The sequence below is a fragment of the Balaenoptera ricei genome, chromosome 4 (genome assembly GCF_028023285.1).
Source record: "Balaenoptera ricei isolate mBalRic1 chromosome 4, mBalRic1.hap2, whole genome shotgun sequence".
In the NCBI taxonomy this organism is placed as follows: Eukaryota; Metazoa; Chordata; class Mammalia; order Artiodactyla; family Balaenopteridae; genus Balaenoptera; species Balaenoptera ricei.
The window spans coordinates 69,951,053-69,965,658 of NC_082642.1; the positions used below are offsets into that span (position 1 = coordinate 69,951,053).

Genomic DNA, 14,606 nt, shown 5'->3' on the forward strand with positions numbered 1-14,606 from the left:
AAAAAACGGTAGAAAAAAATAAAATGAAATGAATAAAGTTATCAAAATAAAATATTTTTTAAAAGTATTAATATAAAAAATTTAAAAAGTAATTAAAAAAAGAAAAAATAAGAAGAGAGCCACCAAACCAATAAACAAATCCACCAATGACAACAAGGGCTAAAAACTAAACTAGGATAAACATAAAAATCAGAAACTTGTCAGTTTCATACAGCAAACCCCAAGTCTACAGTTGCTCCCAAAGTCCACCACCTCAATTTTTAGATGATTCGTTGTCCATTCAGGTATTCCACAGATGCAGGGTACATCAAATTGATTGTGGGGATTTTATCCACTGCCCCTGAGGCTGCATGGAGAAATTTCCCTTTCTCTTCTTTGTTTGCACAGCTCCTGGGGTTCAGCTTTGGATTTGGCCCCACCTCTGTGTGTAGGTCGCTTGAGGGCCTCTGTTCTTTTCTCAGACAGGATGTGGTTAAAGTAGCAGCTGATTCGGGGGCTCTGGCTCACTCAGTCTGGGGGGAAGGACGGATACAGCATGTGGAGCAAGCCTGCAGAGGCAGAGGCCGGCATGACGTTGTATCAGTCTGAGGCATACCATGTGTTCTCCTGAGGAAGTTGTCCCAGGATCACGGGACCCTGGCAGTGGCGGGCTTCACAGGCTCCCAGGAGGGGCGGTGTGGAGAGTGACCTGTGCTCGCACACAGGCTGCTTGGTGGCAGCAGCAGCAGCCTTAGCGTTTCATGCCTGTCTCTGGTGTCTGTGCTGATAGCCGCAGCTCACGCCTGTCTCAGAAGCTCGTTTAGGTGGTGCTCTGAATCTCCTCTCCTCGTGCACCCCATAACAATGGTCTCTTGCCTCTTTGGCCATTCCAGACTTTTTCCCAGACTCCCTCCCGGCCAGCTGTGGTGCACTAGCCCCTTTCAGGCTGTGTTCACGCAGCCAACCCCAGTCCTTTCCCTGGGGTCTGACCTCCAAAGCCCAAGCCTCAGCTCCCAGCCCCCACCTGCCCTGGCAAGTGAGCAGACAAGCCTCTCAGGCTGGTGAGTACTGGTCGGCACCAATCCTCTATGGAGGAATCTCTCTGCTTTGCTGTCTGCACCCCTGTTGCTGCACTCTCTTCTGCAGCTCCAAGGATTCCCCACCCTGCCCACCCCCTCTCCCCGCCAGTGAAGGGGCTTCTAGTGTGTGGAAACCTTTCCTCCTTCACAGCTCCCTCCCACTGGTGCGGGTCCCATCCCTGTTCTTTTGTCTCTGTTTTTCCTTTTTTCTTTTGCCCTACCCAGATATGTGGGGAGTTTCTTGCCTTTGGGGAAGTCTGAGGTCTTCTGCCAGCATTCAGTAGGTGTCCTGTAGGAGTTGTTCCACATGTAGATGTATTTTTGATGTATTTGTGGGGAGGAAGGTGATCTCCACGTCTTACTCCTCCGCCATATTGAAGGTCCTCCCTCCTGAAGCAGCACATTTAGTATTATAATTTTATGACTGGAAAGCATAACAGCTATTATTTTAATAATAGAAATTCCAGAAAGTAAAGCCAAAAGGAATCCTCTTGGCTGTAGGAGTATGCTGGATGGAACCCTCAGGGCAGTACTTTTCAAAGTGTGGGATGGGCGTCACCAAATCATAGGATTCCCAGTAAAATTTCCAAGAAGGCATACAATTTTTACATTAATAAAATGAGACTTTTAAAAATGAGAAATATTGATATGAAACATAACTCTAGGGGAGTAGTGGGATATGTGACAGAAATAGTTGTTTGGTGTCATATTCTAAAGTCTTGAATGTCACAGTGGTATAGGTGGTTGTATAGGTTGTATCCTGCATAACCCAGGGGGCTGTCATTCACAGCTGGATATGTGCACATCCTGAACAGCTGTGCATTGTGAACTTTGTACTTAATTTGGATAACAGTAGAGAATCTTTGAGTTGTTTTCACATCTAAGAGTAGTATGATTGTTGTTGAACCTTAAGGAAATTAATTTTGCAGCATCTTGTAAAATGATTCAAATTCCAGAAACACGAATGTAATAATATACCAAACTGGGTCTGTTAGAGACATAAACTGGGTTTGTAATATGTTTAGAAGAGACTGCAAAGCAAAAATGACTCTAAACCTTTTTCTCAAGTGACTTCTCAAAGGAGAATTGTTGTACCCTGATAGAAATAGAAAGGTCATGATTGGGACAGGGTAAGAGAGCGATTAGTTCTCCTTGAACATTTTGAATTACTATGAATGATTTTGTTATTAAATGGGCAACTTGCTATAATGCTTCTGACAGGGCTTTATTTTTCTTTGTCTTCTCTTTCAGGCTGAAGTCATTGATGTGAGTTATGGAAATGCAGATGATTTAAATAGGATTAAAAAAATGAAAAATGTCACAAATCAGATTGCACTCCTGAAATTAGGAAAACTGCCACTACTTTATAAGGTTGGTCCAATGGCTGTTATTTGGTGGTAGGGTGAATATTTTGTTCAGTTGGGGTTACATGTGCATCTGAGAACATGAAGAGAGAGAGGGAGTGTGTGTGTGTGTGTGTGTGTGTGTGTGTGTGTGTGTGTGAGAGAGAGAGAGAGAGAGAGAGAGAGAGGGAGAGCAACAGAGTGGAAAGACAGAGAGGCATAGGGTATCGCAGGAAGATAACTTTTCCAAAATGGATAATTTTATATTAAGACCTTTAAGATATTGTGAGTTTGTGGGACCTTCAAAAAATTGGCATTTCCTTCATAATACCTATCTGGAATGCTAAAAATGAGAACCACAGTGTCCTCGCGACATCTGCGAAACTTCTAATCTGTTATCTAATTACCATCTGCTTTATGTTAGACTAGTATCTCACTGATTTACACTCCTTAGTGATTAATTTTTGTCAACTGTGTAACTTCACAGTTACTGACTGTGCTCAGAAATTTAATTAAAATATAATATACTAAGGAAAAGCAGAATTTTGATTTATTTTATTTAAAGAGAAGTGTATTAACACTCATCCACCAGATGCATTTACATAATTAAAGCAGTTCAATCTAAGTATCTCATAATGAGCCACCACAATAGTCACTACTGCTTATTCTTACTTCATTTTCTTTTTCTATTAAAAAAGAATGATCAGTGTAGTTCTGTAGTTATGTCCCTGGAATGCTCTGGTTCTGAAGATGTATTGGATTTCTCCTCATTCAAACCTTTATGAGATTAGCTAATTCCCAGGAGCAAAAAATGTATCCAGAAATCTGTTGGCACACTCTGTAAGGACCCAAGAGAACATTCTGTGCCTATTTTTTATTTTCCAAGGATGCTCTTATACTTAAATCAATGTCTGATAGTAGATAATAGGCCAGAATTTTAAGATAGTCTTGAAAATATAATACACACTGATACTAATTTTTTGTAGGATAATTTGTCAGTATGTATTAAAGGCCTTAAAATAATCATTTTGACCCAATAATTCCATTTCAACAGTATATTCTAAAGGGGAAAAAAATCAGAGATGATGAACACAATGATTACCAATGATGTGAGAAAATATTTGAAATGATATATACATCCAGTTTAGCACTGAAAATTGTGCTACATTTGTACAGCTGAATACTATACAACAATTACAATGTAAAGAATATTTAATGATATGTGAAAATCCTCATAAGTCAAACAAATAAATTATAAAGAGGACATTTATAAGAATTATATAATAATGATTACATTTATTGTTACTTCTAAAAATAACATTGTTAGAAATATGGGTTAAATATTTTTCTAAGTGTTTTTTATGTATTTTCACATTAATCTTTACAATAACCATAGTGTTGAGGTACAGATTATTATCTTCAATTTATAGATAAGTATCACAAGTGCATGAGGAAGGAAATAAGATAGAGTATACTCTTTCCCCAAAAACAGCCCCAGTCTGGTAGAGGGGCAAAATGATGACATTTTAAATCAAGGGTACAGATTTGATCATGATATGAGACTAGGCATTCTAATTACTTACTTAAGACAAGTGATTCAAATTGCTTAGAGGACATTTTATTACCAATAATCAGAAGAACTCTTCCTCTAGTTGTTTGGGGAAGAATGTTCTTTTCCAGATGTTTTAAAAGGGAAGTGGGAAACAAAGCACAACAGACCCACTTACCCATGGAGGGTAAGTTCCAAGACTCCCAGTGGATGCCTGAAACCACAGTTAATACCAAACCCTACATATACTATGCTTTTTCCTATACATATATACTTATGATAGTGTTTAATTTATAATTAGGCATAGTAAGAGATGAACAACAATAACTAATAATAAAATAGAGCATATAACAATATACTATAATAAAAATTATGTGTGATACCACCAACGTCATTCTGATAATTTAGAGGGCTGCTTAGTGACTAATGGGCAGGGTAGGATATACATCATGGATGTGCTGGGCAAAGGGACGATTCACATCTTGGCTGGATGGAGTGGGACAGCCTGAGATGTCATCAGGCTACTCAGAACAGCCCATAATTTAAAACTTAGGAATAATATTTTTGCAATTTTCCATTCAGTGTACTTTGGACTGCACTTGACCACGAGCATCTGAAACCTCTAAAACTGAAACTATGGATAACAGGGAACTACTATAACACTGCTTTGAGTACATTATATGAATCCTGCTTGTTCAACCTAAGAGTGATACAGATGACTAAAATGTTGTTTGTGGTAGGGGCCAATTATCTAAATTGGGTTGATGGGATTATGGATTTCTATTTCTTTATATTTTCTAAATTCCTAATGATTTTGTATATATTTTGTAAGGAAAAAAAGTCTAAAAATTCATGTTAAGATAAGGCATTTAAATTTTTTTCTAACAGTGTTTATAGGCCAAATACTCAAAATCCCTACCAGTAGATAATGGGTTAAAACATAGCCAGTTTCTTTTTATTTGACTGCTCCAGAGAATATTTACATTATGAAACCATTTGGCAAGGTCCACAAAGTACTGAAATAGTGGTTTATCTAGAGTAGGACACAGTTATTAAAACCCTGGTATATTTTCCCTGATCATCTTCCTTACAGGCCTATGAAGAGATTTAACAAAGAGGTCTGTGCAGAATTCCCCTTTAGACAGAGCCTTGCCACAAACTTGGCATTATCTTCTAGCCAGAGAAGAGAAAGCACTCTTTCTTTAACCTTTTAGATTCTATTCTAGGCATCTCTGTTTTCTGTAGATTGTCCCAGAGATTATGGAATCACTGATTCCATATCTGTTAATATATATTCACATTGTAAAGAAAAAAGAAAGCATGGTGTAGACAAGGTTATATAGCATGATTATAGCTGAACTTGCTTCACCTGTCCATCAAATATATTCTGAGGCTGAAATTGGAAAATGAGGTCATAGAATAATACAGCTGGGTTGAAAAAAAGGCAGAGGACCAATTGACTTCTATGTGAATTACAACTGTTACTCATGATTCCAAATGAGCATCTGGACTGGGAACATGGGGCTGAATGAGTAGAGAAAAGTTAATCGTATTTTAACTGTGCAGTAGTAACTAAATCATAGTTTAAAAAATGAATCTGGGAGGGAATCTCTGCATCTGAGATAAAGAGGGCAAAGGGGAAGCAAAATTGTGATATTACCTCCTAAAGAGAGTAGAAAAATAATCTGCAGTCAAGAAGGAGGAGATCTCATTAGTTTTATCATAAATGGTATGTATGTGTTAATTTAGTCACTAGGAAGGGATTGATGAAGTAATCCCCACATTTGTAGCAGGAGCTGTAAAAGGCAGATGGCTTCTAGCTCTAAGCCTTGATGTCCACACTTTGTTGCAGGAAAGGGCCAAGTCCTTCAGACCTAGCTTGTGCTAGTTTCCTTAAGCTTAAACCTTAGAGGAAAGGCTTTAGGTTTCTATGAGCTTTGTATTTATAGCAGTTTATTTTATAGGAGAGTGCTTTCATTCCTTAAGCTTTAAGACAAAATAGTCTTTTATCTGTCATGCTGGATTTACTTAGATTTGTCTCAGTGACAATCTGAGACATAATAAAGCAGATCCAAAAACCCTTGCAAATTCCCAAATTGCTAAATAGCTCTCTAGTACGAAATTTATTTTATGAAAGGCAATAAAAGCATTTGGCTTTCTTTTAGAGTCATTTTCACAAAAAGCAGTAATAAAAAAAAAATTACTGTGTACGCCATGGCAGCTAGAAATTGAGTAAATCCCACTGAAATGTGGAAGATGGGGCATTATCTGGGTCCGCACCACATATAAGCCCCAAGTCTTGTAAGAGACAAATTTGCATATAGTAAAATTACAAATGAATAAATATCTTATGCCTTTTGTGCATGGTAAAGTTACACATGAAAATTAATAAATGCTGTTAAGAATTTTTCATAAATGAAGTAACATACAGTACATTCCTAGTACTCACAGCTAGATAGTAAGATACTAGCAAATATTAGCTGTTTTTTGCATTTTCTTATATATCTTTTTATCCCTGTAACCACAATTTTAATGATATGGTAATCCAATTGATTTTGTAGCTTCCTACAAATGAAACAGTTTTCTATCTATTCATCAGATAAGATTTGTATTTTAATACCAATTTTTCATTGTTTGGCCAGTGTATGACTTAACCAACTACCACTCAAGTCCATAAAGCATGCTTAAACACGAAGTCATTTGGAAGAGCCTGGAGGGAAATGAGAGGTAGAAAACAATTGTTATGTATTGATATTTTCAAATATTCAGTAGATTGTTTCCAACAGATTAGGAAAAAAGTAAACTTCATACTATTTGAATTTCAAACCCAATTTCATCTACAAAACAAGTAAATTTAAAACACTGAGTTGGGGGTTTAGTGAGGAAATCTCTATATTTGGTGATTTATCAATCAGTACTCAACAAGTGGGCAATAGGAAGATCAGTAAGAAATTCTCTAGTTTAGGTAAAGTAAATGCTGAGAAATACTATATTTTGAAACCTTACCTCACATAAGGCATTGACATGCTTTTCATATTTGCTGAACTACACTCTGTTTCATTTGCTCCACTCTCCTTTTTTTTCTGATGACAATTATTTAATCCTTATGATAACTGCATTCAAAAGAATTATTTTTTTTTAATTTCAGTTAAGAGAGAGCAGCATTACTCTACTACATGTGGTAGAAGCTTAAGATGGTAGATCTAAAATTTAATTTTCATTTCCCCAAATTAACATATGATGTATTCAGCTAATAATTAGCATCAAAAATATGTGATATGAGAACCTTCAAGATGGTGGAGGAGTAAGGCATGGAGATCACCTTCCTTCCCACAAATACATCAAAAATACATCTACATGTGGAACAACTCCTTCAGAAAACCTACTGAAGGCTGGCAGAAGACCTCACAATTCCCCAAAGGCAAGAAACTCTCCATGTACCTGGGTAGGGCAAAAGAAAAAAGAAAAAACAGACAAAAGAATAAAGATGGGACCTGCACCTCTGGGAGGGAGCTGTGAAGGAGAAAAAGTTTCCACACACTAGGAAGCCACTTCACTGGCAGAGACGGGGGGTGGACGGGGGGGAAGGCTCAGAGCCACAGAGGAGAGTGCAGCAACAGGGGTGCAGAGGGCAAAGAGAGAGATTCCCGCACAGAGGATTGGTGCCGACCAACACTCACCAGCCCGGGAGGCTTATCTGCTCACCCACCGGGGCGGGCGGGGGCTGGGAGCTGAGGTTCGGGTTTCGGAGGTCAGACCCCAGGGAGAGGACTGGGGTTGGCGGCGTGAACACAGCCTGAAGGGGGATAGTGCACCACAGCTAACGGGGAGAGAGTCCGGGAAAAAGACTGGAACTGCCTAAGAGGCAAGAGACCATTGTTTCGAGGTGCGGGAGGAGAGGAGATTCAGAGCACCACCTAAACGAGCTTCAGAGATAGGCGTGAGCCGTTGTTATTAGTGTGGACATGAGAGACGGGAATGAAACACTAAGGCTGCTGCTGCAGCCACCAAGAATCCCGTGTGAAAGCACAGGTCACTATCCACACCTCCCTTCCTGGGAGCCTGTGCAGCCTGCCACTTCCAGGGTTCCGTGATCCATGGACAATTTCCCCGGAAGAACACACAGCATGCCTCAAGCTGTTGCAAAGTCACACTGGCCTCTGTCACCGCAGGCTGGCCCCGCATTCTCTACCCCTCCCTCCCACCGGCCTGAGTGAGCCAGAGCCCCCTAATCAGCCACTCCTTTAACTCCCTCCTGTCTGGGCGAAGAACACATGCCAGAGGGCTACCTACATGCAGAGGTGGGGCCAAATCCAAAGCTGAACCCCAGGAGCTGTGCAAACAAAGAAGAGAAAGGGAAATCTCTCCCAGCAGCCTCAGAAACAGCAGATTAAATCCCCACAATCAACTTGAAGTACGCTGCATCTGTGGAATACCTGAATTGACAACGAACTATCCCAAAATTGAGGTGGTGGACTTTGGGAGCAAATGTAGACTTGGTGTTTTCTGTATGCAGCTGACTAGTTTCTGATTTTTATGTTTATCTCAGTATAGTTTTTAGCGCTTGTTATCATTGGTGGATTTATTTATTGGTTTGCTTGCTCTTTTTTAAAAATTTTTTAAATTACATATTATATTTTTTATTTTAATAATTTTCTTTAATTTTGTATTTTAATAACTTTGTTTTATTTTATTTTTTTATTTATTTTTCTTTCTTTTTTTTCTCCCTTTTATTCTGAGCCGTGTGGCTAACAGGGTCTTGGTGCTCTGGCCAGGTGCCAGGCCTGAGCCTCTGAGGTAGGAGAGACAAGTTCAGGACATTGGACCACTAGAGACATCCCAACCCCACATAATAGAAATTGGCGAGAGCTCTCCCAGAGATCTCCATCTCAACGCTAAGACCCAGCTCCACTCAACAACCAGCAAGCTACAGTGCTGGACACCCCATGCAAAACACTTAGCAAGACAGGAACACAAACCCACCCACTAGTAGACAGGCTGACTAAAATCATAACAAACTCACAGACACCCCAAAACACAGCACTGAACATGGTCCTGCCCACCAGAAAGACATGATCCAGCCTCATCCACCAGAACAAAGACACCAGTCCCCTCCACCGGGAAGCCTCCACAACCCACTAAACAACCTTACCCACTGGGGCAAACACCAAAAACAATGGGAACTACAAACCTGCAGCCTGCAAAAAAGGAGACCCCACACAGTAAGTTAAGCAAAATGAGAAAACACAGAAATACGCAGCAGATGAAGGAGGAAGGTAAAAATCCACCTGACCAAACAAATGAAGAGGAAATAGGCAGTCTACCTGAAAAAGAATACAGAGTAATGATAGTAAAGATGATCCAAAATCTTGGAAATAGAATAGAGAAAATACAGGAAACGTTTAACAAGGACCTAGAAGAAGTAAAGAGCAAACAAACAATAATGAACACCACAATAAATGAAATTGAAAATTCTCTGGAAGGAATCAATAGCAGAATAACTGAGGCAGAAGAACAGATAAGTGACCTGGAAGATTAAAAAGTGGAAATAACTACCACAGATCAGAATAAAGAAAAAAGAATGAAAAGAATTGAGTACATTCTCCGAGATTTCACGGACAACATTAAACACACTGACATTCGAATTATAGGGGTCCCAGAAGAAGAAGAGAAAAATAAAGACACCGAGAAAATATTTGAAGAGATTATAGTTGAAAACTTCCCTAACATGGGAAAGGAAATAGCCACCCAAGTGCAGGATGCACAGAGAGTCCCAAACAGGATAAATCCAAGGAGAAACATGCCAAGATACATATTAATCAAACTATCAAAAATTAAATACAAAGAAAAAATTTTAAAAGCAGCAAGGGAAACACAACAAATAACATACAAGGGAATCCCCATAAGGTTAACAGCTGAAAATTCAGAGAAACTCTGCAAAGCAGAAGGGAGTGGCAGGACATATGTAAAGTGATGAAAGGGAAAAACCAACAACCAAGATTACTCTACCCAGCAAGGATCTCATTCAGATTCGACAGAGAAATTAAAACCTTTACAGAAAAGCAAAAGCTAAGAGAATTCAGCACCACCAAACCAGCTTTACAACAAATGCTAAAGGAACTTCTCTAGGCAGGAAACACAAGACAAGGAAAAGACCTACAATAACAAACCCAAAACAATTAAGAAAATGGTAATAGGAACATACATACTGATAACTACCTTAAATGTAAGTGGTTTAAATGCTCCCACCAAAAGACAGACTGGCTGAATGGATACAAAAACAAGACCCATATATACGCTGTCTACAAGAGACCCACTTCAGACCTAGGGACACACACAGACTGAAAGTGAGCAGATGGAAAAAGATATTCCATGCAAATGGAAATCAAAAGAAAGCTGGAGGAGCAATTCTCATATTAGACAGAATAGAATTTAAAATAAAGACTATTACAGGAAACAAAGAAGGACACTACATAATGATCAAGGGATCAATCCAAGAAGAAGATATAGCAATTGTAAATATTTCTGCACCCAACATAGGAGCACCTCAATACATAAGGCAAATGCTAACAGCCATAAAAGGGGAAATAGACAGAAATGCAATAATAGTAGGGGACTTTAACACACCACTTTCACCAATGGACAGATCAATCAAAGTGAAAATAAACAAGGAAACACAAGCTTTAAGTGACACATTAAACAAGATGGACTTAATTGATATTTATGGGCATTCCATCCAAAAACAACAGAATACACTTTCTTCTCAAGTGCTCATGGAACATTCTCCAGGATAGATCATATCTTGCATCACAAATCAAGCCTTGGTAAATTTAACAAACTTGAAATCATATCAAGTATCTTTTCCAACCACAATGCTATGAGACTAGATAGCAATTAGAGGAAAAAAACTGTAAAAAATACAAACACATGGAGGCAAAACAATAGGCTACTAAATAACCAATAGATCACTGAAGAAATCAAAGAGGAAATCAAAAAATACCTAGAAACAAATGACAATGAAAAAACGACCACCCAAAACCTATGGGATGTACCAAAGCAGTTCTAAGAGGGAAGTTTATAGCAATACAATCCTACCTCAAGAAACAAGAAAACTCTCAAATAAACAACCTAACTTTACACCTGAAGCAATTAGAGAGAGAAGAACAAAATAACCCCAAAGTTAGCAGAAGGAACGAAATCATAAAGATCAGATCAGAAATAAATGAAAAAGAACTGAAGGAAACAATAGCAAAGATCAACAAAACTAAAAGCTGGTTCCTTGAGAAGATAAACAAAATTGATAAACCATTAGCCAGACTCATCAAGAAAAAAAGGGAGAAAATTTAAATCAACAGAATTAGTAATGAAAAGGGAGAAGTAACAACTGATACTGCAGAAATGTAAAGGATCATGAGATTACTACAAGCAACTCTATGCCAATAAAATGGACAACCTGGAAGAAATGGATCAATTCTTAGGAAAGCACAACCTTCCGAGACTGAACCAGGGAGAAATAGAAAATGTAAACACACCAATCACAAGCACTGAAATTGAAAGTGTGATTAAAAATCTTCCAACAAACAAAAGCCCACAGCCAGTTGGCTTCACAGGTGAATTCTATCAAACATTCAGAGAAGAGCTAACATCTATCCTTCTCAAACTCTTCCAAAATATAGCAGGGGGAAGAACACTCCCAAACTCATTCTACGAGGTCACCATCATCCTGATACCAAAACCAGGCAAACATGTCAAAAACAAAAGAAAACTGCAGGCCAGTATTTCTGATGAACAAAGATGCAAAAATCCTCAACAAAATACTAGCAAAGGGAATCCAACAACACATTAAAAGGATCATACACCATGATCAAGTGGGGTTTATCCCAAGAATGCAAGGATTCTTCAATATATGCAAATCAATCAATGTGAAACGCCATATTAACAAGTTGAAGAAGGAAAACCATATGATCATCTCAATAGATGCAGAAAAAGCTTTTGACAAAATTCAACACCATTTATGATAAAAAAAAACTTTCCAGAAAGTAGGCATAGAGGGAACGTACCTCAACATAATAGAGACCATATATGACAAACCCACAGCCAACATCGTTCTCAATGGTGAAAAACTGAAACCATTTCCACTAAGATCAGGAACAAGACAAGGTTGCCCACTCTCACCACTATTATTCAACATAGTTTTGGAAGTTTTAGCCACAGCAATCAGAGAAGAAATAAAAATAAAAGGAATCCAAATAGGAAAGAAGCAGTAAAACTGTCACTGTTTGCAGATGACATGATACTATACATAGAGAATCTTAAAGATGCTACCAGAAAACTACTAGAGCTAATGAATGAGTTTGGTAAAGTAGCAAGATAAAAATTAATGCACAGAAATCTCTTGTATTCCTATACACTAATGATGAAAGATCTGAAAGAGAAGTTAAGGAAATACTCCCATTTACCATGTCAAGGAAAAGAATAAAATACCTAGGAATAAACCTATCTAAGGAGACAAAAGACCTGTATGCAGAAAACTATAAGACACTGCTGAAAGAAATTAAAGATGATACAGACAGATGGAGAGATATACCCTGTTCCTGGATTGGAAGAATCAACATTGTGAAAATGACTATACTACCCAAAGCAATGTACAGATTCGATGCAATCCCTATCAAACTACCAATGGCATTTTTCACGGAAGTCGAACAAAAATTTTCACAATATGTATGGAAACACAAAAGACCCCAAATTGCCAAAGCAATCTTGAGAAAGAAAAATGGAGCTGGAGGAATCAGGCTCCCTGACTTCAGACTATACCACAAAGCTACAGTAATCAAGATAGTATGGTACTGGCACAAAAACAGAAATATAGATCAATGTAACAGGATAGAAAGTCCAGAGATAAACCCACACACGTATGTTCACCTTATCTTTGACAAAGGAGGCAAGAGTATACAATGGAGAAAAGACAGTCTCTTCAATAAGTGGTGCTGGGAAACTGGACAGCTACATGTAAAAGCATGAAATTAGAACACTCCCTAACACCATACACAAAAATAAACTCAAAATGGATTAAAGACCTAAATGCAAGGCCCGGGACTGTAAAACTCTTAGAGGAAAACATAGGCAGAACACTCTATGACATAAATCACAACAAGATTCTTTTTGACCCACCTCCTACAGAAATGGAAATAAAAACAAAAATAAACAAATGAGACCTAATGAAACTTAAAAGCTGTCGCACTGCAAAGGAAACCATAAACAAGACGAAAAGACAACCCTCAGATTGGGAGGAAATATTTGCAAATGAAACAACTGACAAAGGATTAACCTCCAAAATATACAAGCAGCTCATGCAGCATCAGAAAAACAAACAACCCTATGGAAAAATGGGCACAAGACCTAAACAGACATTTCTCCAAAGAATATATACAGATTTCCAACAAACACATGAAAGAATGCTGAACATCACTAATCATTAGAGAAAGGCAAATCAAAACCACAGTGAGGTAGCACCTCACACCGGTCAGAATGGCCATCATCAAAAAATCTACAAACAATAAATGCTGGAGAGGGTGTGGAGAAAAGGGAACCCTCTTGCACTGTTGGTAGGAATGTAAATTGATACAGCCACTCTGGAGAGCATTATGGAGGTTCCTTACAAAACTAACAATAGAAGTACCATATGACCCAGCAATCCCACACTGAGCATATATCCTGAGAAAACTATAATTCAAAAAAAGTCATGTACCACAATGTTCATTGCAGCAGTATTTACAATAGCCAGGACATGGAAGCAACCTAAGTGTCCATCGACTGATGAATGATTAAAGAAGATGTGGCACATGTATACGATGGAATATTGCTCAGCCATAAAAAGAAATGAAATTGTGTTATTTGTAGTGATGTGCATGGATGTAGAATCTGTCATACAGAGTGAAGTAAGTCAGAAAGAGAAAAACAAATACCATATGCTAACACAAGTATATGTAATCTAAAAAAAAAATTAGTTCTGAAGAACCTAGGGTCAGGAAAGGAGTAAAGACGCAGACGTAGAGAATGGTCTTGAGGACACCGGGAGGGGGAAGGTTATTCTGGGACGAAGTGAGAGAGTAGCATTGACATATATACACTATCAAATGTAAAATAGTTAGCTAATGGGAAGCAGCAGCATAGCACAGGGAGATCAGCTTGGTGCTTTGTGACCACCTAGAGGGGTGGGATAGGGAGAGTGTGAGGGAGACGCAAGAGGTAGGAGATACGGGGATATATATATATACATATAGTTGATTCACTTTGTTATACAGCTGAAACTAACACAACACTGTAAAGCAATTATACTCCTACAAAGATGTTAAAAAAGAATGTGGTACCAGTACAATAGTATAACAATGTGCATAAAAAAGGAACTCAGTATTTTTTGAATATAAGATATTCATGGTGTGTGTGTGTGGTGTATGTATGTGCACATTGGTACAGACTTATGTGTCATGTGACATGCTGGGAAAGTAAGAAAGAAGAGAAAGACTCCTTCCTTATTGAAACTTTTGATGCATTATCATTTTCCCTGGTATTGATGAAGCTAGCAGATCTATTTACATGATAGTCTGTGAATATTTCAGATGAAAAAAAAACATTTAATTCAGTGTCATTGCATGA

At 38.3% G+C, this 14,606-nt stretch overlaps 1 protein-coding gene across 10 annotated transcripts in view; it reads left to right on the forward strand.

Annotated features, from left to right (window-relative positions):
- The window catches only part of NAALADL2 (N-acetylated alpha-linked acidic dipeptidase like 2), a 1,495,600-nt gene that overhangs the window by 850,427 nt on the left and 630,567 nt on the right, over positions 1–14,606 (forward strand). For all 10 annotated transcript variants that reach the window (XM_059922024.1, XM_059922026.1, XM_059922019.1 and 7 more), the window contains one exon: positions 2,310–2,429. In XM_059922024.1, the coding sequence (XP_059778007.1) occupies positions 2,310–2,429 (120 nt within the window). The remainder of the gene's footprint in view (positions 1–2,309; positions 2,430–14,606) is intronic.